The sequence below is a fragment of the Aspergillus pseudotamarii genome (assembly GCF_009193445.1).
Source record: "Aspergillus pseudotamarii strain CBS 117625 unplaced genomic scaffold BDV38scaffold_17, whole genome shotgun sequence".
Taxonomy (NCBI): domain Eukaryota; kingdom Fungi; phylum Ascomycota; class Eurotiomycetes; order Eurotiales; family Aspergillaceae; genus Aspergillus; species Aspergillus pseudotamarii.
Genome location: NW_022475031.1, coordinates 410,125 through 433,972, shown reverse-complemented (window position 1 = coordinate 433,972; position 23,848 = coordinate 410,125). Strand labels below are relative to the sequence as shown.

Here is a 23,848-nt window from a genome sequence, read left to right as displayed (position 1 = left end):
TACTAGCACTACTATGATACCCGTCTAACTCATTATACTCGCTGATTATATATCCTGGGACTGATTTATATATATATATACCTGGAGAATATGAGTCTCTAAACTGATGATTCAACGGAACAAGCATATACACATGGAACCTTCTTTCGCGGGAAAGACGCAAGAATGAAACGTCTACTGATCTATCTAAGTCTACATTTTGTCTTTTGTTGTGCATGACACCGATTTCTCCTGGCTGAAAGCGACTGTTGTATCAATTTCGGTATGGCTGTTAATGTGAGTGGTCCAGGACATGTAATTGGTCGCCAAAATTATATAAATGTGCCATGAGCACTGTTTGGGAGTTGAAGGGTGTCTCCCTGGCAAAGATACGACCGTCCATCGAAAAGAAGTAGTGGAAGTGGGCCCAAAACACTCCGGCACTTAATGCTTGCTAGTTCGCGATAAGCCGAATCTCATGCTGAGAGCTCCAATTAATTTGCTTGGATTTATGGCCTATCTCTTCTAGTCCTAGCCACGTCCCCACTACTGCAACCACGCTCAACGCTATCACAATTGATATCGTGTGCCTGCTGCATGGCTGACGCTGGTCCGACGCTCTCCGACGGGGATATGAATGCTGTGGGCACCACTAGAACTTGAATGATACGATGGCTGGTCCTTGTATACGGTGGCACTGGAAAGCTAGGTCTCCTTTTTAATTTCCTTCTCTCCCCGGCGCATGGCGTTGCACGTAACTACTATGAATCTCTTGTTGCACTGGGAGTGTAACCGTATCCCTTCTCCTTAACCAGTCCCACCGTGACTAGAGGGCTCGGCATAATGCATTTCCTCTCACGCATCAGTGCTGTGATGCTCGTAGCATCGTGGCCCTCGCTCAGCTGTGCGATCCATCTACCCAGGCCGGTTCCTCCGCCGGTCTCTCGACCGGTCTCGATGCTATCCTCGGCGGTTGAAGGCGAAGCAACCTTCGAGCAACTCTTAGATCACCATGACTCCTCAAAAGGGACCTTCTCGCAGCGTTACTGGTGGAGTACAGAGTATTGGGGTGGCCCCGGCTCACCGGTGCGTTTGTCACCTTGCAGCGATACCTCGCGTGGTATCACTACGGTCACTAACCTGGCGTCGTAGGTAGTATTATTCACTCCCGGTGAAGCCTCTGCCGATGGATATGAGGGCTATCTCACCAATAACACATTGACTGGTCTGTACGCACAGGAAATTCAAGGTGCTGTGATTCTGATTGAGCGTGAGCTGGCCATTTTCCTGGGAAAGTGTAGAACAGTGGTCTAAATATGATCTAGACCGTTACTGGGGTGGCTCGTCGCCCTTTGAGGAACTCACAGCCGAGACGCTGCAGTATCTTACCCTGGAGCAGTCCATTTGGGACTTAACCTATTTCGCCGAAACAGTTCAGTTGGAATTTGACACTTCCAATAGTAGCAATGCCCCGAAAGCGGTAAGAGATAGAGTCCCTATCCAGACGATACGATCGAAAAAAGCCATAGCTCTGACATCTCTATTATCAGCCATGGGTGCTGGTCGGTGGGTCATACAGTGGTGCTTTGGCAGCTTGGACTGCAGCCGTCGCTCCAGAGACGTTCTGGGCTTATCATGCCACAAGCGCTCCTGTTCAAGCTATTGACGATTTTGTGAGTCCCACACGCTCGCTATGGATCTTGGTGCGATGGCTGACAGAGGTTGTAGTGGCAATATTTCGATCCCATCCGTCATGGCATGGCACCAAACTGTAGCAGAGATGTCTCGCTGGTGGCAAATCACATTGATAGCGTCGGGAAGAATGGATCTATTGCGGAACAATCTGCTCTAAAAGAGCTTTTCGGCTTGGGAGCTCTCGAACACTATGATGATTTTGCCGCGTAAGTACAACTAGTTCGCAAAGCTGAAGTTAGACCTAACGCCTCCAGTGCCCTTCCAATAGGACCCTACCTGTGGCAGGATAACACATTTGTGACTGGATATTCCGGTTTCTTTGCCTTTTGCGATGCTGTTGAGGTATAGTTCTGCCAGATCACCAGCTCTGTCTGATTCATGAGGCTGACTCGCTTGGTCTAGAATGTCGAAGCTGGCGCGAGTGTTGTCCCGGGCCCAGAAGGTGTTGGTTTGCAGAAGGCTCTTACCGGCTATGCGAACTGGTTCAATTCGACCATCCTTCCAGGTTGTAAGTATCCTGCATTAGAATCACATCATTCAATCTGACAGATCCTCCAGATTGTGCCAACTATGGATATTGGACGGATAACCGGACTGTCGCCTGCTTCGACACCCATAATCCATCCAGTGCCATTTTTACGGATACCTCTGTCAATAATGCCGTCGACCGACAATGGCAATGGTTTCTCTGCAATGAACCTTTCTTCTGGTGGCAGGAGTAAGTTTCCCTGAATGATATACCGAGCATATGCTTACATTCGAATCTTAAGCGGTGCCCCGGAGGGTGTCCCTACAATCGTACCTCGCACTGTCAATGCAGCGTACTGGCAGCGTCAGTGCCCACTATATTTCCCCGAGGTGAATGGCTACACCTACGGCAGTGCAAAGGGAAGGACTGCTGCAACTGTCAACAATTGGACAGGCGGATGGTCCGAAACCAAGAACACCAGTCGCTTGCTCTGGGTGAATGGGTAAGCAGAACCTGAGCGTGCAATCCCCGAGAGATAGAGAATGCGCTTTACTAATTTACTCCCAGACAATACGATCCGTGGCGCGATTCGGGTGTCTCATCGACCCATCGCCCTGGTGGGCCTCTGACGAGCACCGCTGATGAGCCAGTGCAGGTCATTCCTGGTGGATTTCACTGCTCGGACTTGTATCTCAAGGATTACCATGCAAATGTAGGGGTGAAGCAAGTGGTCGACAATGCGGTAGCTCAGATCAAGTCATGGGTAGCTGAGTACTACAAGTAGAGACGGGTACATACAGATGATACCTGAAGTGAGATGCCGTTTGTCAGTTTGGATGCGCTCTTATAATCACCAACATGCAACGTGAAAGACAACAGGTTTAAGTTGAGAGTCCTACTAGGCTGATTATCTTTCAGACACTCCTGACATAGTTATCTCTTAGCTACTACCCATGTTAGCCGATGATGTGTGTAGTGGATGGATAATTGGGTAGAGGACAATTTCAAGGGAATTTTCAGTACGAATACTCATATTCTCGATGATGGAATCGAAAAGCAAGCATCTTAGAACTAAATATGAGGCATACATGACAAGAAACCTATGCCAGATCTGTTACAGACCTACACAGTAAAGCTGAATGGCAAGGAAGAATACGAATAGATAAACTATAAGATTGCCAGAATCCAAAACACAACATTCGAGGTAAACCAAACATCAGACCACAGTTCAAGATACATCATGCGAGCCCTGAGGCTGCCCAGCTTACTTCATTCCGTTCTTCAGGTTGTCATACTGCGAGGCTGGGTAGTCCAATTGATTCTCAACCTTCTCAAAGGTCCCCGTGCCGCCGAGTGCGTTTGCTGCCTGATCATCCAGTCAGACGAATTCACAATAGATCATACATATTAGAGAACAGGAAACTTACCGTACTAATCAGACTGTCACTGCCGCCTTTGTCGGAGCTGGTTTCCCACCACATAGAGCCACCCAGGCCCAGTTTCTTGATGTATCCAGCCTTCAACTGAATGATCTTAGGGGTGTCATAACTGATCAACCTTTTCTGCTTGCTGTCGTAGCTGTAACTGGCAAGAATATTCTCCATCTCATGCACCTCGGCTCCCGGCTTTGGTAAGGCTTTGTAGTCCCACACCCCATTCTCCCAGCTACCCTCGCCATCTGCCGTGAAGGGCTTACCCAGACCATCTGTATTAGCGAATGACCGGCCGTACAGAGGCATGCCGAGGACAATCTTGTTCGCCGCCACACCTCCTTGCAGGTACATGTCAATCGCCGCTTGGGTACTGAACGGAGTGCTATTCGGATTCGAGTCGTCAGGGTATGCGTTGGCTTGGTGCCCAGTGAAGTTAGCAAAGCTTCCGGCATAGTCATAAGCCATAAGATTCCAGAAGTCCAGCTGAGCGTCCATATCCTTGATATGCAGTTTCTTGATTTTGTCGGGGCCTGGCCGAGATAGTCGTGTTAGATAGAACTCCGAGGGAAGAAGAGTGGACCCAGGTGATGATTGGCTTACCTGCCGATGTGGCGATTGTGAGAATAAAATGCTTGCCATTGGCATGCTTTTGGCTGTAGTCGTCCAGTGTCTAGCTCTATATTAGTTTGGGAATCGATGAGGCACAGCTGGAAGGGGAACGTACAGTTCTGATCTGCTTTAGAAGAAGAACGTAGTCACTGGCTTGTTGGTCGTTGTCCGGATACTAACGCAATTGCACAGAGTCAGCGATCGTTCGCAATATTGAGGGACTGGCGGACAAACGGACCTCCCAATCAACATCAATCCCATCGAACCCCAAGTCGGACAGCAACTTGACCGACGAGTCGGCAAACATCTTTCGTCCAGCCTCTGTGCTCGCTGCTTGTGCGAAGTTCTTGGAGTAAGTCCACCCGCCAATAGAGAGTATGACCTTCAGGTTGCGGTTTTTCTTCTTCAAGAGATACATCTGTTTGATGCAACCATAGACATTCTTGCCGGGCTCAGACCACGAGTCACCCGGATAGTGTTTCTCGATGTCAGCGTAGCCATCAGTCATGTAGACCTCTCCGGTCTCAGGGCGCACATTGGCGAAGGCGTAATTTATATGAGTGAGCTGGTCGATCACGATATCCTGAGGGTCATGTTTGCGGCCGTAGATTGCCTACGTAGCCTCGTCAGTCCCATGCCACTTTGGGAGCGGGAGGACGATACTTACCCAGTTGACGAAGTACGCAACAGACCGATAGCCCGACGCTGCAGGGGCGCCTTGCACTTCATATCGTCCCTCAAGCTTCGAGATGGCCACGCCATGGGCTACCCAAGCCCAACTGAGCACAACCGCGAGGCTGAAAAAGATCCTGGTTGAGAAGCGCATTGTTGGTCTGTGTGGCTGAGACACTGAGAGATGGTTGTGAGATGTTTCGAACCTCGTGAGATGGGTTGCGATGGCTTTATAGACAATGGTAGCCACCAAGTACGTGAATTAAATGTGTATGTATTGCATCCTCATGGCTTGAATCATGCAGATGGTCTCCCCCAACTGCAGAGTGGCGGTTGCATCCTGTGAATGAAAACGTTTGGGATTCTACCGGCTCGTTCAAGAAAGTAGGATTCTGATGTTTCACCTTCGTATGGAGAGCCAGAGTTTCTTTATGATACAACAATGAGGTTGCATACAGTCGAAGCTACATTCTAGTGATGATCCTCTTAGGGTTCTTTTGGATAGAAAGGAGGTGGTGATTCTTCTGGTCGACGCCTTGGTATACTCGACGGATTCCAATCAGTGGCTGTAGAATCGATCCCAAGCATATGGGAGATGACCGTAGCGGGGGAGCCACATCGACCAGCAGGAAAACCCTGTGCAACGTATACAACCTACAGTCACCGAGTGCCTTCACTGGTGATAGTCATACCAATGTCGACGTAACGCACACGCCGAATGCGCATCCTGACACGGATCATCTTTGTAAACTGGCACATGGCAATACAATTTCATTTGGTTCAAACTTGGCCTGTAAAGAACAGGTGCCTCCGTGTATAGAAGAAATGTAACGGTGCTGGCTAGTGTCGGCCGCGATCTGCGACAGGCCAAGGGGTCCCTTGGCTGGTATCACAGCATGTCAGAAGGACAAAGATAACCCTATCGAGGTTGTACGATGGCCGTCGTGGTCCCTGCAGACAAAGGCACGTGCCTGCCTTCACTATCATTCTAATCCCATTCATCGACTGAACTTGACCATTTTGTCACAAAGGTTTCCCGTGCCCCTATGGTGTCATTCACCCCGGACGTGGATGATGATTAGGTGGCCCTTGGGCTTACTCTATTACTTGGCACACATACAGTTGCACTGACTGGAGATTGATGTCGAGTGCGACAGGAAGGAAGATGGTGCTACATTCACTTTACTGTAAATAAAGTATAGACTGATGAAGCTTAACGCGTATTGACATATTGTCCCATATCCAGGCGATGTAACTTTGACTGCACACCATTTCAAACAAGTGGATTTGTATTATTGTCAGGAGACTTTGACATTTCGCAGAAATTTTCCACAGTCTAAGCCTTTTCGTCCAGGAGAGACCTGTCTGATCATGATTGGCGTCTGCAATAAGTATGCACTTCTCTGTGGTCAAAGTAAACCAGATTAGTCCTGGGGCGCGTCACTACCACCCAGGACCACGGTGCAACTAACTGCGACATATGCTCTGACTGGGAGATTGCAGGCGACTGTATCATTTGACATGAAGGTGACAGCATCTGCTAGTGTCACGCTGTGTGCGCGGGCTTGCAGATCTTCATCTGCAGGGGTCAGTAACTCTAGAACTTGCCCTCCAATCATGATTCCTCCGGCCTAGGCAGGAACCCATCTCTTAGATCGCGCCGAGGTTACATCTGATAACATAATAGCGCAGTGCCTCTGCCTCTCCTAAATCACTGCATTACCTTCCGGACCTTTCCTTCCCCAATGACTCAATGACATGATATTACTATTCATGGGTTGACTCTACCAGTGGAAAATGGTGTAGAGGCGCAGGGGTCTCATTGGGTCTGAACGGAAGACATCAACGCTGATGAGATTGGGTTTGGGCTGATCTGAGAGAAAATAAATGCGTGAGTACTTCTTCTTTGCCAAAAAGCAACACGAGGGATAATCGTCACTAGGCATTCTTTAGTTTATTCTCCAATTGCTGCCTGGTGGGGCCGATTCGGACATCCCGAGAATATCAATACATACTCATAGTAGGATCTGCAAGGAGGAGGTGGTGGTTAGTTGGCAATGATCATACACGGCAACAAGTACGTAGGCCTGTTTGCCGCAATATAAAGCGACACAGATCTCACTCGCAACAGCTCTCAGCCAACACATTGCCGTGGTGAGCTGCCTCCATGTCTTCACCCGAAGTTCAGCCGGGAGACTCTCTCGGCATTCCCCAGACAGAACCCCACACGACTCCCCGCAAAACAAGTCAAAGGGACTTGACTTTGAGAAGAAGGTCCTTATGCATTGAGACCCACTTTCTAGGGGAGCGTCGGTGGTAATTATACCGACAGATTCTGGTGGAAACCCAACTTAAGTGACAATTGTCGCCCGCCCCCCATGGGAGGAGTTAACTATGCTGCCCGTCAAAGCATACCAATGACTGAACAAAGCTGTATGCAACGATGATCCTCAAGCGAAGTATCTTCTGCGCAATCAGTGCCGGGCTACTGGCCAGTCCTGTGTTCTGCGATGATACTTTCACCCCTGTGGGTGTGGTTGTTGGCGACCAGCCTGAACTGAACACCAACGATTTCGCTGCATTTTCCCTCGATCCACAGTCTCCTCTAGCAACTGTGGACTATGGTGTAGAATGTGCTGGATACCCCTTCTTCGTCATTTCATCCCTCTCGCAGCCCATTCAACTTGAGGTGAAGTACAGTGAAGAGTTCAGCGGGCTAGACCACCCTTTCAGTGACGGCCCCTACTCATTCTCCAATCAGCTGGGAAACTCATTCCGCGTCGAGACATTCAATATCATCGAAACTGGGAGAGTCACGTCCTCTCTACTGCAGGGTGGACAAAGGTGGCAGTCCATTCGATTGTTGACCGGTGGGACGGTCACCCTTTCTGAAGTTGGTTTCGACGCGACAATCGATACCGTGGAACCAGAGAATCTGCCTGGACAGTTCAGCTGCGATGATGACATCCTAAATGAGATTTGGAAGCTAGGCTCTAGGGCTGCTACAGCCGCCTGCGTTGACAAACAATCTCAGAAGGCAATCTGGGAAGTCGACTCGGTCAACGGAGTATATACACGAAGTGTGCGCCCATCATTGTCGGTGAACGGAACAGCATTCGCCAATTACACACTGGAATTTGAGACCATGATCGAAAAGGGTGGCAGCTGGTGGTCCGTCGTAAGTGTTTGCACAAGTTACTTAAGAACGAAGCTCGATGTGACTGACCCTTTCACGACAGGCATCGCCCATGGCTGGTAGCGCGTACACCATGATGTTAACTGGCGAGCTCCCGGAAGCCAGTCGTCTGGCAAATGTGAATACGACATTAACACCACCCAACACTATTTCGCTTGCCTACGGAGTTGACTTTGTCAACCAGACCACCCTTACAACATGGGTACTGGATGTGTTCGAGGTACCATTCGCAGTGCGCGAAAATATCTGGTACAAAGTATCCGTCTCATTATCACCGAGTGGCTATCTGTCAGCCTCGTTGAACGATACACAAATCTTCAATATCTCGAAGGCCGCATATCCTCTGGCAACCGGGGAGTTCTCAGGGTCCTTTGGGTTTGGTGCCTACCAAGACCATGCTGCGTACTTCAGAGACGTGAACGTCTATGACACTGAGACGCGGTCTACCTTGTACACCAATTCACTGACCACTGAGGATGTTCTGGCGGAGTATGGCACTCAGGCAAACCAGGAGAGTCTCTGCCTGGACGGCCCAAAGCGCGACCGACTTGTATGGCTAGGCGACTTCATCCATACAGCGCGAATTCTCGGTGTCAGCACATCCAGAATCGATCACGCTCGGGGGACATTGCAGTACCTGTTAGATTCGCAGATTGATGACGGCGAGCTGGCGATCTCTCCTAGCATAGGCTACAATATGAAAGCCTCGCCTAATGCATTTGCACCAACTGGCTCCTACTACCTCTCGGACTACCAGCTCTTGGGATTGATTTCCTTTCATGACTTCGTACAGTGGAGCGGTGACCTCTCATGGGCGAAGGCGACATGGCCGAAGTGGCAAAAGCAGATTGACTGGATAATTGGCAAGGTCAACAATACTACCGGTCTCATCTCTTTTAACGCCGGCGCCTTCATTGGCCCTCAAGATGGTGGATCCGCCGTCGCTTGTGCAACTGTGCAAGCGCTGACTGGTGCCGCCGAAGTGGCCACTGCGCTAGGAGATACGCAATCGGCTTCTCGCTACCAGCGCGTCGCGGCGTCCATCGCGAATGCCGTCAACAAGAATCTCTGGAACGACCAATTGGGAGCATACAGCTCCTCCCTCGACGATATTGGTAACTTCTCCGTCAGTGTCACAGCATACTGTATCAGCTCCGGGGTGGCATCTTCTAATCGGACTGCACGCTCCTTGGCTACCCTGTCAGGTCTGCGCCTGGGGCCTGGCTACAAAGATTCTTCTGATGTCTCTGATTCTGATCCTACGGTGAACATCTCGCCAAACACTAATGGCTTCCTCCTTCCAGCTCTATTCAAGGCCAACGCTACAAACATGGGTCTTCAGTTAATCAAGAATCTCTGGAGCGTGATGCTTCCCCTCGATGAATCAAAAAATCGGACTGCGGTGGGAACAAGCTGGGAATACGTCAACGCCCAAACACAGCAACCAGGACTTAGCCTTTTCACCAGTCTTAGCCACCCTTGGGGTGGGGCGCCAACATATATCTTGACCGAGTGGGCAGCCGGATTGCGCCCTGCCCAAGGCCCCGACGGGTTTGGATACCGCAAGTGGATCATTGCACCGGAAACAGGCTTTCAGATTGGCTTGAAAAGAGCCCAGGCTAAGGTTGTTACGGCCTTTGATGGTTCACTAAGCGTTGAGTGGCATGTGCAGGATGGTAAGCTTCATGCGAACATCATGGCGCCCACCTCAACCGAGGGACAATTTGTGTTCCGGGGGAGGACTATCCAGCTCTCTGGCAAGGCTGCCTATACTGTCTCTGTGAATGTCGACTAGGTAGTACTGCACCTAACCAAATTACCCTGTGATATCGTTGAGAGCGTTGGATAATATTATGTCACGTATACCCCCATTAGAATGTCATAGATTTGACAACATATAAGATATGGAAGCCGCGAGACAGGATCTGGGGTTTCCCTCAGACGTACTACAACGTAAACGGCGAGTTATCCCTTCCTTATATTAAATTACTCTGGCAAAGACATACTACTCCCATCCAAACAAGTCATGTTCAACTCTTATATCTTCGACATCTCTCCAGTGAATCCTTCGTCGTTCCGCCTCTCGTCATGATATAAAAGGGTTCTAGATCTAGCAGGAATGTCAAGCATTCTCAACGAGACTGCGGGGAGAAAGGTCGCGTCCCATCGCTGAAACACTGCTCCCGGTAATGCTTTCGGGAACTTGTTCAGAATCGTATCTCTTAGTTCCGGGGTCTCCATACCGTCCATCTTCTGTCGAAGATGGGCCGTTTCCATCATTTGGAATACTCTCGGGGCCCCGAGATCCTGGACCTTCTGGAAGATGCCGTGAAGTTCCGTCATCGATAGTGCACCCAAAGAGGACGGTTGCGATAAAACCTCCATGAGGCTGTTTGTCAACGCCGCTGCGCTCTCGACAGCTTGGCTCCCTCCCTGTCCGGTGCTAGGAAGCATCTGCCACCAGGAGTAAACATCAGTTACATCACGAGCCGAAAAGGAACTTTAAGGGGTTTGACATGCGAACTCACCTTGTGGGCGGCATCTCCAATGAGCATGACTCGGTTCAAGTGCCATTTCTTGTCCACGCATTCACGCATAGGAGTGTATATAGTCGATATCCTCTTCTCGTACAGATCTGAGAACCGCACATCTGGTGTAATGTGGTCATTCCAGTGTTTTTGAGCGAGAATGTCTTGGTCTTTGTTGTCTAAGCGAGGGATGTCTGCACCGTAGAATGTCTTCCCCATGTGGGACACGAGAAACCAGTATATCCGGTTATCGGGTCCAGTCCCGATGACGTATGAAGATTGTTCGTTTACGACAAAATCAAGACAGCCTGGGGAGATTCCAGGAACTCCAGCTGATACGCCGAAGATGCAGGAATAGGTCGCAGGGGTCTCGTCATCGTAACCATCCTGGAGCCCAAGGTTTGTTGCCAACCGGGTCATTTCCTGTCGGATACGGGAGTGCGTCCCATCGGCTCCGACAAGGATGTCAGCACGGTATACGGAGCCATCAGTCGTGGTGACCTCGACATAGTTCTCGGCGTGCTCAACCGTGGCGACACGCTTTTGGGTCAATAGTTTTGATTTGTCCGAGATACGGCTGTAGAGAACCTCGAGCAGCACCTTGCGGTCCATCCACAGCGCATGATAACCATATCTATTTGGAAACATAAGCGAAACATCCCAATCGCGATCAGATGATACAAGGCATACCTTTCATTGAGTACCGATCCATCTAAAGAGCCTAGTAGCTCCCCCTCTAGATCTCGCCAGGATATATTAGTGACGGGATTCCCGGTATGACTGAGCAAATCCTCACAGCAGCCCAGCTGGTCAAGGGTTCGGAGACCGTTCGGCATCATGCAGATGCCGGCGCCGACTTCCGTCACAATATCTGGGTATGCCTCAAGTAATACATAGTCGATAGCATTCTTTTCCAGCATAAGAGCAAGAGCGAGACCGGCGATCCCACCCCCCACGATTAGGACCTTGCACGGACGGAGAGCCATGCTGGATAGTCAATGATCAAGCAAAAGCCAGGGGAGCTCGATGTGAGTTGGGGATAAATTTGATGCTGAGCGGAAAGACGCCTAGTTGTACTCTTCAATTTCTGAGATGTGAGAGATCTAGGGCGTTAAATAGGTTGCTGGATGGTGTACTCCACGACATAGCTAAGACTTTTCGCTATACCTGACAAGTGCTAGAGTCACGATTGAGCCTCCATCAATCTGCTGCGCCTCAAGGATAATCATTTAATGGATCCACGTCAGCTGAAGACGGCGAAAGGCTATGCTCTTGGCCCACAAATTGGCCCCAAGCGCCGGGTTAGGATGCATCCTATTGGCAGCATCCTCTGTATGCTTCACTAGTGGCTATGATTTAAGATTGTAAGATAATTGTACGAGTATCATCACTCGTCTGAGAATGCTTGCGGGACGCTATCAAAAAAAAGTAGATGCCAGGGATGACGACTCAGTACAGAAGTTTATTTCTTTAATGCCGTATCGCTGAAGCCCCTCCCCTAGCATTACCCCTAGTATCACATTTCCTCTCATTTCCCCTTCTTCTACTCGTTCTTCTATTCGAGTCTAGTCTCCCAGCCAGGCGCCTCTCCGTGTCCCCGACAGCTTGATGGGCCTCCTTCTATCTTTCGGAGGCCAGGATTTCTTGAACTAGTAACATAGCTAGCGTGAACTACAGTCTCTATACTGAACGATGAAACAAGCAGCACAACAAGGTATATAGCTGACCACTTGCGCGCCAGAGAGATGCCCAGGCGTCATGCGGCGTAGCTATCGTTGCTGGTGATAACAACAGGGTTTGTATCTACTGACGAGGTCATTCCCGACCTACTGAACAAGCCCGGATCGCGGATAGGTTTCCATCTGAGCGGCGAAAGCGTTAAAGGCTCGTACACAGGACCAGCCGGACATGCATTTGACGCTTTCCAGGAGATCCAGCGGAGAAAATTCACCCTCAAACATGGACGCATCGCGCGCCCCTTGGACATTGGACACGCGCATCCGTCGCTGGTGGTCCGTTATTATGGCCACGACTTCCTTGACCGATAGAAGCTGCCCCGCTCGATTAGTGACAATGGGAGTCGTGTCATCAGGAATCTGGCCGCTCACAATATTTGCCTGCAGCTCTAGCTTTATCGCTTGAGAGGCTAAAGAGACACACCAGTTAGAATCGAACGTCCCCTCGCGATGTGGCCACTCCCACAGGAGTTCCAAGGCTTGCCACCGCACCGTGTAATCCCGACACGCGAACGCAGTATGGAAGAGGGGAGGAATGATGCCACATTGAATGCTGATACTCGGTCGCTCTGGGTATTTTTGCAGGAATGCTTCGGTGCGGATGACGACCATGTGATAGTCAGATGTATAACAATCCAGGACGGTGAGGTCTCCGCCCACGAGGCACGTTTTTAACGCTACCGATAGGCCCAGAAGCCATATCTCTACTAGGTCGGTCCCCCTCTGTTCTGCGCGACTCAGACGAGTGTACATGCTACTGTAGAATTGCTTGAAACGCCGGATGAAATGGCTCATTCCGGACCAGATGTGCAGCTGTTGGAGATGCAATGCCTCATAGTCGGCACCGATGTGATCGGGTGGGCGATACATACAGGGAGAAATAAACTGAAACACCATACTGAAGTAGGGTTCAAACGCACGGAGCACATCTTGGAGATTCTGGAATGGGATGGACGGATCGCAATCGATCTGATGGTCGCTGAGCTCATTCTCAATGCACAGTAGCGGACCCCCGACTCCAAAATGGGTGGACATGATATCCAAATGCGCAAATGCGGCGACCAGGCTCTGCTCGACCAGCTCCTCCCGAGGTGTCGGTGCGATGAGTTGCCGATGGGCCTGGAGGTCCTGCAGAATCCGGATACCACTCTGGAGGTGGCCAAATGCGTTGTCATAATGGCCGCGCAGCAGATCCGAGAGCACAAACAGAAGACAGCAGACCAGCGTGACGTTACAGAACCGAGGATCCTGGGATGTGCGGCGCTTGGTCAACAGATTAAAGGCGCGGCTCAACTGCTCCAGAGCGAATTGATGCCAAGTATTACGTGGCTGGTCCATGGGCAACGGCATCCCCTTGGCTTCGGAATCGTAGTGGATCGCACTGAGGGCGACCACGGCATGGTATACGGCCGGCTCGGACTGAGAGATCTGAAAGACCAGTTTTTCCCACAGGGTCGAATCGAACAGACCGAGGAGGGTGGGGATAGTGTGGTTTTGGAAGTATGAGAGGCACCGTCGCTCGTCCGAGGTCATTTTCCAGCGAAAGCCATTGAGAATCTCCACCCGGACCTGTGGCGGAGAGTCTTTCTTCAGTAACCTTCCCTTCAGGGGCAAGCGATACAGATCATAGCCATCGCAGCGTCGACCGCTGGATGTACAGTTCTGACATGAGCCTGGGGCCTCATCGCATTTAATATGACGAGCTCTGCAGGTCCGACATCCCTTTCGCGATCTCTTCCCGCCTGCTCTTCGTCGATCCGCGGTTATGGGTTTCATGTTGGGGGACATGGTCAGTCATGGATGATCAGGGAGGAGGATCATAAGGCTGAGAGCGCCACGGACTCGCACTCTTGCCTGAATATATTTAGGCTACGGCCGATCGGTTAAAAAGGGGAAGGACATCTGCCGCACGATGAGGCTGACAAAAGCACGAATTCCTCTCCACAGCCTCCGTCCAAACCGGCGCAACATCCAATCAAACTAGTGATGCACGTTGACTAGTTAGTAATTTAGTGTAGCTGGAAGGCTGACGTTGGACGAGGAGAGACTTGGCATTCTCTTTATTTTTTTTCTTCCTTTTTACTTTTATTGATTTATTATTATTATATTTTTTTTTTAAGTTTTTTCTCTCTGTCTCCGTTCGTGACCTCGGTTGCTGTTATTTTTGTCTCCTCATCCTCCCACCTCCAAGACTCCCCATTTTGCTCCACACGGAGTACTCATCTTCTGTTACAAGTTACAACAAATGGCCCCCAGTGACAGAGTGGAGACTAGGTATACGCTGGTGCTCGGGCTAGATGATAACCGACTGTAAATGGAGCCCCACTGTCTGGGTGGTGTCAAGAATGTACTTATGTAGCCTACGGGGGAGTGACGCCAAGACAAAATGAATGGATTTCCAGATTAAAAAAGCTCCTCGGTTCACGTCCCAGGCTGTGGCTTAGCATCGGTAAGGCCTTCAGCGTGTTCTTTCTTGATTTGCCTTTGCTCCAACCAGGTCACCAACCCTGCGATGCCAACCACGAGGCAGGCCAGGCAAACAAATAGACCAGTAGTCCAACTCGGCCGATTCAATCGATTCATCGTCCACATACATAAGGCGAGACAGATCTGGAAGACGGTGTTGAGCATGTTTCCCCAAACCACGACGTCCATTTTCCAGACGGCCGTAGGGGTGAGATGGGCCATTTCCAGCTTGGCAGAAGACGATGCTGCAGTGGGCAGCATGTCTACCTCCTGAGGCCGACGGAACCAATTGGCATGGATATCTGCGAGGCGAACGAGCCCTCTGTGGCGACTGCGCTCTGACCGACTGAATCGCCATAAACCCCAGAAATACAGGTCGCGAATGCGCCAGGGTGCCAGTCCAAACCCCGTCACGCAGAACAGAGCGTTCAGGATTTGCGAGTCGATCTCGATCCAGATTCGGCGCGAAGAATTCACGCTGTCGCAGTCGGGATGACACATCGCCGGCGCTGCATTGCACATCAAGAGGAACAGCATGCCTCCCCAGGCAACAATATTTAACCCGTAGATCGTTATCAGGAAACCGATGGGTGTCAACATCCAGCGAACGAAGGGACGCCCGGTCTTTGCCCAGAAACCTTCGGACGACTGTGGAGCTTCATCGCTGTGATCCTGGATCTGCGCTCAACAAATTAGCTGTGTGCCGAACCTCACCCAGACGATTACTTACTCGATCGTATGGATGAAGCGAACCCTTCCTGGGACCCATATATCGTTTCGTGCTTGAATTGGTACTGTGGTCTTGATTCCTGTCTAACTCTTCCCCTATGAATTCATCGTGTGTTCTCTGAGTGTTGACGACTTTATAACCGTGCAGAGAAGGAACTGTTGACTGGATGATCGTCATAATGTGTCCGCCTGGTAAGAAACGGCAGGCGCGCGAGAATGGAGAGCAAGGATCTTGACACAAAACAGAAAAAGCGACGAAGATGTCTGCACCTTCTGCACAAGATAAAAGGATGTTCTTGTTGCCTGTATGATGGCTGAGATAGACCGAAATGGCAGTCTGTACGAATACGAAAAATGCATGGACCACCTTTTCTTTTTTTACCCACATGTGGATTCCTTCGACGTGGCGAACCAGGACACGCATTGCGAGATTTTTTCTTGGTCTTCGATCTGCAGAGTGGCAACGGAGGGATGATGCCGAACATGTTTAATATATTTCAGAGTTACTGCAAACTCTGAAGGGTTGTGGAGACGGGGATAGCTGGCAACCCTTGCAGTCGACCGTCTGTTACAAAACACATCGGACGTGTGTTCAGTAGATACGTCCTCTATAGATATCATGTACTCATCACCTCATTAGTGGAAGTACGGAGATGACCACCGTGTCCCACATTGTTTCACGCGAGAGAGGAACATTAGATCTAGTCCTTCCTACCCTTCTCTTGCATCTTCACTTGCCCAGCAGCATTGATATTGTCCAGGCAGACCAGAAAACGGGCGATGGAAATCCGCTAGGGGCGCCTCACATCTCTCGACAACCTTGTGAAGGACCTGTTCAGCAGCTTCATTCCATGCCGGAGAGTGCATGAGGTAGACGTGGTTATAACCACTCCAGTACACAAGACACAGCCCCGTAAGGTGTGAATCAACGTGAGGGACACTGCACCAGCCAGAATCGTTATTCTAGGGCATGCGATCTCTTCGGTCATTTCCGATCCTTGCGATACTCACGGCTACTGGAAATTAAGCCTTAATTGAAACGACTCAAATTAAGTATTGGTAGGCTGGCTTACCTAGTGGAGACCCTCTTTTAGCTCAAGCGCCATGGAACGCTAATAAAATGTCACCCTGGTAGATCCCTGGAGAATAATATTCAAACGGTCATGCGTGAAGATCCCACCGCCTCATCCATATTCTAAAAGCTCCAAATACTGACCATATTGGAGGAGGGATCGCCTTTGGGGCAGGCATTCTGTAGAGAAGAGAGATATAGGGTTTTGAAGCAGATCATATATATAGCCTCCCCATTTCCATTACTTTATAGCAAGGGCCTCTGGATGCCGCCAGAACTGTTTTTCCACCTATATCGTCCCCAGGCAAAATGATTCAGAAGGATCAATTGTATGGTCCTAAAGGTAGAAGTAAAGGTACCGCTGGGTCTCAGTCCTTCCTGGGTACCAGCGATACAACACACCCCAACATGCCAGACAATAAGATCAAAGACTGGGGAAGCTAGTTTACTTGATTCATGGGCCGGTTAAAGGGCCCCGTCTAGCTGGCTATATTGATTGCCAATATGTCTCGGGCTCGAGCGATAGAATTCCAGTATCTAATTATTCCGTATTCTATACTCAGTGTACCCTCGCTATGAATTTAATTGATCCTCCTCCCGTTTCTGAAAGCTCTACTACTGCTGCTATTTAATAGTAGATAGTACAATAGCTATAAGCCTTTCTAATATATTAGAGCAGACACTGTTCTAGCCATCTTACCCGGTAATATAATTCTCTATATCAGTAATACTAAAGTATTTTCACAGTTATTCTAGAATCCCTGATTTAAAAAATCGATCTAGTTAATAGATCTATCAACTATATTTGGCCTGACTATAATTAGTACCGATTGAGCCAAATTACAGTTATACTATGATACTGTAGTCCTCTTTTTGATCGAGACAATAATATAGAATATATTTATCGATACTATTCAGAGAGATACAGAGTTAGTATAGATATTCACACCGCCGGTAGCGCATTATCAGTTACAAATTCTCTATGCCAAACCGTTACTTTATTTACTCAGGTACTTTTATAATTAGATGAAAATTTAAGATGACTCAAGTTTGATCTGAGCGAAGCCAGGGCGGACCTTGGACTGATTTCCTTACTGGGGTTGCGACAGAACATGAAGGGTTCTTCTGATACTCGTCCTTTCTGGCTCAAAACCACGTGCGCGCAGTATTCTATTGGATGCAAGTAATGATATCTAGTACAGTTCTCGTTTAGTCTAAGTTACCCTACAATTTTCCTTGTGTGGGCTGGACGCGCTTCCCATTCTTCAAATTCCGATCGAATCCGACCACCATGCAAACCTGAGAGCTGGTGGCAATCAGCTCTCCATTCTGGTCAAGGATCTCCACACTGATATCAGCTCGTCCGGCGCGCAAGGTCTGCGTAACGACACGGCTATGTAACCAGGCAAGACCCTCCTGTGGGATCGATTTCTTCACATCCACATTGAAAGACACCGTGGGGAACCAGAAGGGACCTGGTGCACGACTCTGTCGGTCTTCTGGGTCGTTCGTACTCATCCAAGCGGAGGTGGCCATCGCACCGAGTCTATCCAACGCCATCGGAAACAAATCCAGTAGGCACATTAACGCCTCATTTGTCCATCGGGCAGGCACCTGGCCACCGGGGCGAAATCTCGCCCACTGGTCCACGGTGGACTTGATGCGCTCCTGTACCGTGGAGGGCGGTAGCGTGCCATAGAGCTCTGTATGCTGGGAAACTGCCATTCCGGGAATTGTGGGGAATCGTGTCCATCGGCCATCTCTCCCTGTTTCCGCCAGGGCCGCGAAATCGACCCCGCCGTCCGGTTGGGATCCCGAGGGTGGGTTTGGATGACGGATCGGAGTCCCTTTGACCACGGGGCCCTCTTGGTCGGTCTCTACGGGACTGACCGTTATGTATCCCACCACTCTAGTTTGCGGACCTTTGGACGCCGCATCCTGCGACAGCGTTACTTGGATGGTGCTCGTTCGCGCGCCTAATTTGACCTCTTGAACGGTTAACGTGGCCGGTCCGACGTGTGTCGGTCGCACAAAGGTCAGTTGTAAGGAGATCGGTAGGACGGGTTTGGATCGGTAGGGCGACGTATGGGATCGAGCGAAATGCGTGGTGGTCAGGCGGTAGAGGATGGCTGTCGTATAGCCTCCATGAGGGACTAGATCAACGTTAGGGCTGATCATGCATCAATCAGAGGAAAGCTTCGGTCATACCATTTCCGATACACCAGTCCTTCTGTAAATGCGCCGAGTAGGTATGTGAAGTCAGGGGAGTGACCTTGATTGCTTCCTCGAAGACTTCGGAATGCGAAGGGGACATTTTCGGCAATGTATTATTCGTATGTTGCGCAAAGCAATGGGTGTATGGGCGTGGTCAACGGACCCGGGTCAACCATAGTTTTCTTTCTCATTCTTATCTTCATGGCGATAGATTTGCCCCCTGGCCAACCGGAGCTCTCGTTCATGAGGATTGATGGATTATATGATTTGTATCCACAGTTCAGTCCAGCGAACCTCGGCAATAAAATGGGTTATCACGGGATGGAAGCATCACGTGGGGTCACGTGGGATCACCCAACAGAGGAAAGGAAAGATTGAAAGAACGGATTCAATGGGGAAAAAAAAGAAAAAGACAAAAAGAAAAAGGGACAGATCAGAAAGAAAGATATTGGGTTCGATGCGAAAATGAGAAGCTGGAAAGCGATCGAACCATTGTAAGTGATGAATCGACCTGAAGCTACTGATCTGGACCTCGGCGTCCTTCGACGACTACCGACCGACCAGGCGCTAGTCTACATTGAGCACCATCAGAGCGCTTAACCCCATTTGTTCTAGCCCTCTCTCGTGATCTATGGGTGGAGGACGAGGAGTCACGTCGACCTTTAGTATATCCTGAGGTTGTCCATATCGGAATCTGAAAATGGCTTGGAGTTGCAAAGAACCCATGGTCAACAACTCCTGGGGTGCAGACAGTCACACGACATGATACGTCCAGTTCTGGTATCCGGGTTAGGCAAGGCTCGCCCCCGATCACGAGATCCGCTGCGGTATGCGTTGGACGTTCGATATCAGATACCCTCACTGCATATACATAACCCAGAGGCATATTGAGTATCTAATCTCCATCCTCGATCCTCTTGAGTCGAACGTCTTCTCCCAGTCAGGATGAAAGCTGCGACCCCATTCCCCATCGAGAATCTGCCATACGGAGTGGTCTCCACCTCGAATGACCCAACCCCTCATTGTGCAACGGCATTCGAGGACTATGCGATCGATCTCAGCCGGCTCCAGAGGGATGGGCTCTTTAACTCAATCCCAGGCATGATTGACGGCGTCTTTAGCAAGGTACAAATACCCCGCCAAGATTGCTATGGTAGAGGTTGACATATCTTTCTCGCAGCCTGCTCTGAATGTCTTCGCATCAACCCCCCAATCCACGCAAGCCGAGGTGAGAGCGCGCCTGGTTCAGTTTCTCGAGGGCGCAAGCGAAGCCGATAAAGAGAAATATTTTCTTCGCTTGTCGCAAGTGACGAAGCATTTGCCCATGGAGACCGCCAACTTCTCCGACTTCTATTGTTCGCTCGAGCATGCACAAAACGTAAATCATCCTGTGCCTTTGACGGTTCCCTGTGGAGCGCTTTGGCCTTCGCTGGCTGACGATATACCTTGCATAGTGCTCAAAAATCATGAGCCTTGAAGTCAACCCAAACTGGTACTACATTCCATCGGTCTACAACGGCCGCACATCCAGTCTTAGAGTGTCGGGGCAGCCTATCCGCCGACCGTGGGGTGTTATATCGGGACCAGGTAGATCCTCCCCCGCGACGTGGTCACGAAGTAAGAGGCTCGACTTCGAGCTCGAGATGGGTGTATTCTTAGCGAAGCCTCTACCCGCTGGTCAGATCCTCGACATCCGACACGCCAGGGAGCATATCTTTGGTTTTGTCATTCTGAATGACTGGTCGGCCAGGGACATCCAAGGATTCGAAATGGCCCCTCTTGGTCCGTTCCATAGTAAAGGGTTTGGAACCACGATCTCACCATGGATCGTCACGATCGATGCCCTGTCGCCGGTGGAATGCCCCGTATCGATTCCACAGAGCCCGTCACCCTTACCCCATTTGGCCTGGAAAGGAGACAGCTCCAATGCTACATGGGATATAGAATTGTCTGCGCGGATCTTGAGTTAGTGTCCCTAGTAGATCTACACAGTGTAGCTCACACTAATTATGTGAGTAGGAAAGGGGAAGACGTATCACATTACGTCCACTAATCTCAAAGACCTCTACTGGACGCCGTATCAGCAGCTCACCCATCTCGCGAGCGCTGGAGAAGGCCTTTCGACCGGAGATATATTTGGCACGGGCACTATCTCAAACGATGTACGTCGTATTTTCCACTCCCGTGGTTGCTCCCCTCCACCAGGTTCAAGACGCTAACTAACACAACGTGCAGCGACTCAATGGAGTCGGTGAAAAGTCTGGCTTGGCCTGTCTTTTGGAACGAATACTGCCTGAGAATAGACTAGCATGTATGGAGATCGACGGACTTGAATATCTAGAAGATGGGGATGAGGTCGTGATGGAAGGGTGGTGCTTTCATCCACAGAGCGGTAGATATTTTGGATTCGGCGAATGTCGAGCGGCAATTGTGCCAGCGTTAGACCAGTGAGATACGTGAGATAACGCTATATTGCGTATAGCTATGGCGCAGGATGACTGTCTCACAGAATGTCAGTGGACCAGGACAATCCATACAACCCGACGATCAGTAATAGAAACACCCTTCAATATCCGCTTTTATTCCTACTACTCCTTATTCTTATGATTGTGACTGCTCACGTGCAGGGATCCCATGACCTGGGCGGGCCCTACTCAATTGATGCATGCAGCAAACGCAAGGGGTGACCGCCATTCAGCCGGCATCTCAATTTTCTCCCCTGAATAACCTTCTATCACGCAGCATAAAACACCCACCCAAAAGGTTGACAGAATTCTCGATGGTACCAGTATCAGGGTCGTTGTCCATAATTGGTGTCGAAAATGATGGATTCGAAAGGTGAAGAGGCGATCGGGGATGCGCAGCGGGAGATCGTCGAGGACACCAAAGTGGTTTTGGGAGCTACAGACGAGCGGATTCTATGGGATGAAAAGGAATCCCGGGCCGTCGTGCGCAAGTTTGACATGCGATTGCTAAGTCTTTTCACCGTCATTAACCTGTTCAGCTTCATCGACCGAGTTAATATCGGCAATGCGCGTTTATTGGGACTCGAGAAGGATCTAGGATTGTCCGGACTACGCTTCAATATTGCGCTGATGTGCCTTTTCGTGTCGTATTGCGTTGTAGAGTTACCTTCAAACATTCTGTGTAAAATCGTCGGGGGACATATCTATATCCCTACCCTTGTGCTTTGTTTTGGCATCATTACGATGCTCACCTCGCTGGTGGAGCAGAAAGGCGGCTTGTATGCATGTCGCTTCCTCCTGGGAGTCTTCGAGGGCGGCATATCCCCAGGATTGGTCTTTATGTTGGCCTTATTGTAAGTGCTCTTGCCCTCTTCACCTCTAACCAGCGGATGCTGACAAGATAGCTACCGCCGGCATGAACTAGGTGTCCGAACAAGCATCTATATCTCTGCATCGTCGGCAAGTGGTGCTTTCGGTGGCCTTTTAGCGATTGGACTGTCTCGGATCCCTCCATGGGGCCGCATTCATACATGGAAAAACATTTTCTTTTTCGAGGTCGGTACCTCTAACTTCCTTCCGAGGGGGTATCTAACAGTACCCTAGGGGCTAGTGTCCGTCATTCTTGCGGTCGTCGCGTTCATGTCCATTCCGAGTGGCCCAGAAAATGCACGGTTCTTAACAGAATCTCAAAAACAAGTGGCAGTAAATAGAATGCGGATTGACTCTGCTGGAACGACTGAACATTCGCGGACTACACTCCGCCATGTTGTCCAGGGCTTGACTACACCGCCAGTAGTATTCTGCGCCTTCGGGTTCTTTTTCGGAAAGTGAGTCCTCTGTCGACATGAAGCCGATGAAATCTCTGCTCAAAGAACCTGACAGCACCTGCGCTCAATCCTTCTCACTGTTTTCGCCTTCTATCATTAGTGCCATGGGTTATACCAATGAGCTGGCTCAGCTATTATCAGTTGGACCTTACGTAGGTCCCCCTTACTCCCTCCCAATCGCACGCAAGCCCCGGTCATTGATAGAGAATATTGTTAGGCTGCCGCCTGTGCGATATCCATCGTGGTCGGCTACATCTCCGACCGTTACCAAAACCGTGGCTGGGTGATCTTTGCCACCGTTCCGTTCGGCATTGCTGGCATGGGCATGCTCGAATTTCTCCCGGCTTCCATGCCGCGTGCGAAGTACGGATCCTTGTACCTTGCTGCACCGGGCATCTATGCCTTTCTGCCCCTCTGGCTCGCCTGGGCAGTTAATAATGCCGCGACGCCGACCGTCAAAGCGGCTTCGGCGGGCTTAGTCTTCACCGTCGGGTCGCTCGGTGGGATTCTCGCACCCTGGGTCTATTTGCCCGGGGATGCGCCGAACTACCGCACAGGTCATGCAATCATGTTTGCTTTCTTATTTGGGAGTTGGGCCATGTGCATCGGCATGATAACCTATATCAAATGGGAGAACCGCGCCAGGGAAATGGGAAAGCGAGATAGTGTTTTGGAAGGATTGGGCTCTGAGGAGCAATTGGAGCTGAGTAGTCGACATCCAGCATTTCGCTATGCTGTCTAATATTCAAGCCAGGTATAAGTTTAGATCAGATAGTTGCAAACATGGCATTGCCCATAAACGTTGTATGCAGCCATACGGGTTTACTCAGTCTTCTATCGTCTTTGCGTCCTGGAGACACATTAATATAGTGACCTGGGTCATCATTTTGCGTCTCTAGTCAACGAGATCGACTTGACTCTTTGTTGCTCGGGAAGCAAGATATATTGGGAGCCTTGGAATGGAAATGCCAACCCCCTATCCGGAGCCCGAACATTCGGAACACGTATGGATGCGGGCTTTCGGTAGGCTCTCTTCGGAGAAAAAAGAAAGCCTTTCAGCGCTTCCGTCCGATCCGAAGGCCAGTTCACACCAGCCCAGTACCTCCCTGTCAGGCTCATCAAGCTTTGTCCGTGAATAATCGCTGGCTGTTGATTCGCAGTAGCGGGCCATTGCAGACGCCGATTAGTTGTAGTTACCGAGGTTCAAATGCAACTGGATAATGTCCGGCATGCATCGATCAGCTCATCTGATTGCTA

At 50.1% G+C, this 23,848-nt stretch overlaps 8 protein-coding genes across 8 annotated transcripts; 3 read left to right on the top strand and 5 right to left on the bottom strand.

The window, feature by feature from the left end:
- Positions 1-210: 210 nt before the first annotated feature.
- Positions 211-3,307, top strand: BDV38DRAFT_291610 (putative serine peptidase). The gene is made up of 10 exons (XM_032061783.1): positions 211-1,065; positions 1,132-1,249; positions 1,305-1,459; positions 1,530-1,652; positions 1,708-1,880; positions 1,929-2,016; positions 2,077-2,182; positions 2,233-2,392; positions 2,445-2,645; positions 2,711-3,307. The coding sequence occupies exons 1-10, from the start codon at positions 823-825 to the stop codon at positions 2,925-2,927; spliced, it is 1,584 nt and encodes a 527-aa protein (XP_031915304.1). The 5' UTR covers positions 211-822; the 3' UTR covers positions 2,928-3,307.
- Positions 2,915-5,228, bottom strand: BDV38DRAFT_55638 (glycoside hydrolase family 18 protein). Its single transcript, XM_032063547.1, has 6 exons — positions 4,853-5,228; positions 4,424-4,798; positions 4,301-4,360; positions 4,177-4,246; positions 3,571-4,106; positions 2,915-3,509 (listed from the first exon to the last, which is right to left on the bottom strand). Exons 1-6 carry the CDS (start codon positions 5,009-5,011, stop codon positions 3,408-3,410), a joined length of 1,302 nt encoding a protein of 433 aa, XP_031915303.1. The 5' UTR covers positions 5,012-5,228; the 3' UTR covers positions 2,915-3,407.
- Positions 5,229-7,052: 1,824 nt separating this feature from the next.
- Positions 7,053-10,045, top strand: BDV38DRAFT_55629 (putative alpha-L-rhamnosidase C). Its single transcript, XM_032063546.1, has 2 exons — positions 7,053-8,035; positions 8,097-10,045. The coding sequence occupies exons 1-2, from the start codon at positions 7,301-7,303 to the stop codon at positions 9,846-9,848; spliced, it is 2,487 nt and encodes an 828-aa protein (XP_031915302.1). The 5' UTR covers positions 7,053-7,300; the 3' UTR covers positions 9,849-10,045.
- Positions 10,046-10,486: 441 nt separating this feature from the next.
- Positions 10,487-11,772, bottom strand: BDV38DRAFT_243106 (FAD-dependent oxidoreductase). Its single transcript, XM_032054175.1, has 2 exons — positions 11,272-11,772; positions 10,487-11,215 (listed from the first exon to the last, which is right to left on the bottom strand). Exons 1-2 carry the CDS (start codon positions 11,565-11,567, stop codon positions 10,531-10,533), a joined length of 981 nt encoding a protein of 326 aa, XP_031915301.1. The 5' UTR covers positions 11,568-11,772; the 3' UTR covers positions 10,487-10,530.
- Positions 11,773-11,839: 67 nt separating this feature from the next.
- On the bottom strand, positions 11,840-14,370 carry BDV38DRAFT_243105 (Zn(II)2Cys6 transcription factor). Its single transcript, XM_032054174.1, has one exon. It carries the CDS (start codon positions 14,103-14,105, stop codon positions 12,408-12,410), a length of 1,698 nt encoding a protein of 565 aa, XP_031915300.1. The 5' UTR covers positions 14,106-14,370; the 3' UTR covers positions 11,840-12,407.
- Positions 14,371-14,738: 368 nt separating this feature from the next.
- BDV38DRAFT_281400 (DUF2985 domain-containing protein) lies at positions 14,739-15,690 on the bottom strand (the record flags this gene model as incomplete). The annotated part of the gene is made up of 2 exons (XM_032059535.1): positions 14,739-15,461; positions 15,514-15,690. The coding sequence occupies 2 exons, from the start codon at positions 15,688-15,690 to the stop codon at positions 14,739-14,741; spliced, it is 900 nt and encodes a 299-aa protein (XP_031915299.1).
- Positions 15,691-17,710: 2,020 nt separating this feature from the next.
- BDV38DRAFT_243100 (thioesterase family protein) lies at positions 17,711-19,448 on the bottom strand. The gene has a single exon (XM_032054173.1). The coding sequence runs from the start codon at positions 18,760-18,762 to the stop codon at positions 17,809-17,811; it is 954 nt and encodes a 317-aa protein (XP_031915298.1). The 5' UTR covers positions 18,763-19,448; the 3' UTR covers positions 17,711-17,808.
- Positions 19,449-19,743: 295 nt separating this feature from the next.
- BDV38DRAFT_270083 (uncharacterized protein) lies at positions 19,744-23,333 on the top strand (the record flags this gene model as incomplete). The annotated part of the gene is made up of 8 exons (XM_032057081.1): positions 19,744-19,822; positions 19,920-20,176; positions 20,253-20,763; positions 20,818-20,960; positions 21,570-21,600; positions 21,637-22,080; positions 22,375-22,466; positions 22,809-23,333. The coding sequence occupies 8 exons, from the start codon at positions 19,744-19,746 to the stop codon at positions 23,331-23,333; spliced, it is 2,082 nt and encodes a 693-aa protein (XP_031915297.1).
- Between the last annotated feature and the right edge of the window lie 515 nt (positions 23,334-23,848).

Excerpts from the sequence above, each read along its gene's own strand:
- BDV38DRAFT_291610 (XM_032061783.1), top strand. The coding sequence starts at position 823 with ATGCATTTCCTCTCACGCATCAGTGCTGTGATGCTCGTAGCATCGTGG. Across the intron at positions 1,881-1,928 it reads CACTATGATGATTTTGCCGC|TGCCCTTCCAATAGGACCCT; the intron begins GTAAGTACAACT and ends TAACGCCTCCAG. Across the intron at positions 2,646-2,710 it reads CGCTTGCTCTGGGTGAATGG|ACAATACGATCCGTGGCGCG; the intron begins GTAAGCAGAACC and ends ATTTACTCCCAG.
- BDV38DRAFT_55638 (XM_032063547.1), bottom strand. The coding sequence starts at position 5,011 with ATGCGCTTCTCAACCAGGATCTTTTTCAGCCTCGCGGTTGTGCTCAGT. Across the intron at positions 4,107-4,176 it reads CACAATCGCCACATCGGCAG|GCCCCGACAAAATCAAGAAA; the intron begins GTAAGCCAATCA and ends TATCTCGGCCAG. Across the intron at positions 3,510-3,570 it reads GTGACAGTCTGATTAGTACG|GCAGCAAACGCACTCGGCGG; the intron begins GTAAGTTTCCTG and ends CTGGATGATCAG.
- BDV38DRAFT_55629 (XM_032063546.1), top strand. The coding sequence starts at position 7,301 with ATGATCCTCAAGCGAAGTATCTTCTGCGCAATCAGTGCCGGGCTACTG. Across the intron at positions 8,036-8,096 it reads GTGGCAGCTGGTGGTCCGTC|GCATCGCCCATGGCTGGTAG; the intron begins GTAAGTGTTTGC and ends CTTTCACGACAG.
- BDV38DRAFT_243106 (XM_032054175.1), bottom strand. The coding sequence starts at position 11,567 with ATGGCTCTCCGTCCGTGCAAGGTCCTAATCGTGGGGGGTGGGATCGCC. Across the intron at positions 11,216-11,271 it reads GGATCGGTACTCAATGAAAG|ATATGGTTATCATGCGCTGT; the intron begins GTATGCCTTGTA and ends GTTTCCAAATAG.
- BDV38DRAFT_243105 (XM_032054174.1), bottom strand. The coding sequence starts at position 14,105 with ATGTCCCCCAACATGAAACCCATAACCGCGGATCGACGAAGAGCAGGC.
- BDV38DRAFT_243100 (XM_032054173.1), bottom strand. The coding sequence starts at position 18,762 with ATGATCAGCCCTAACGTTGATCTAGTCCCTCATGGAGGCTATACGACA.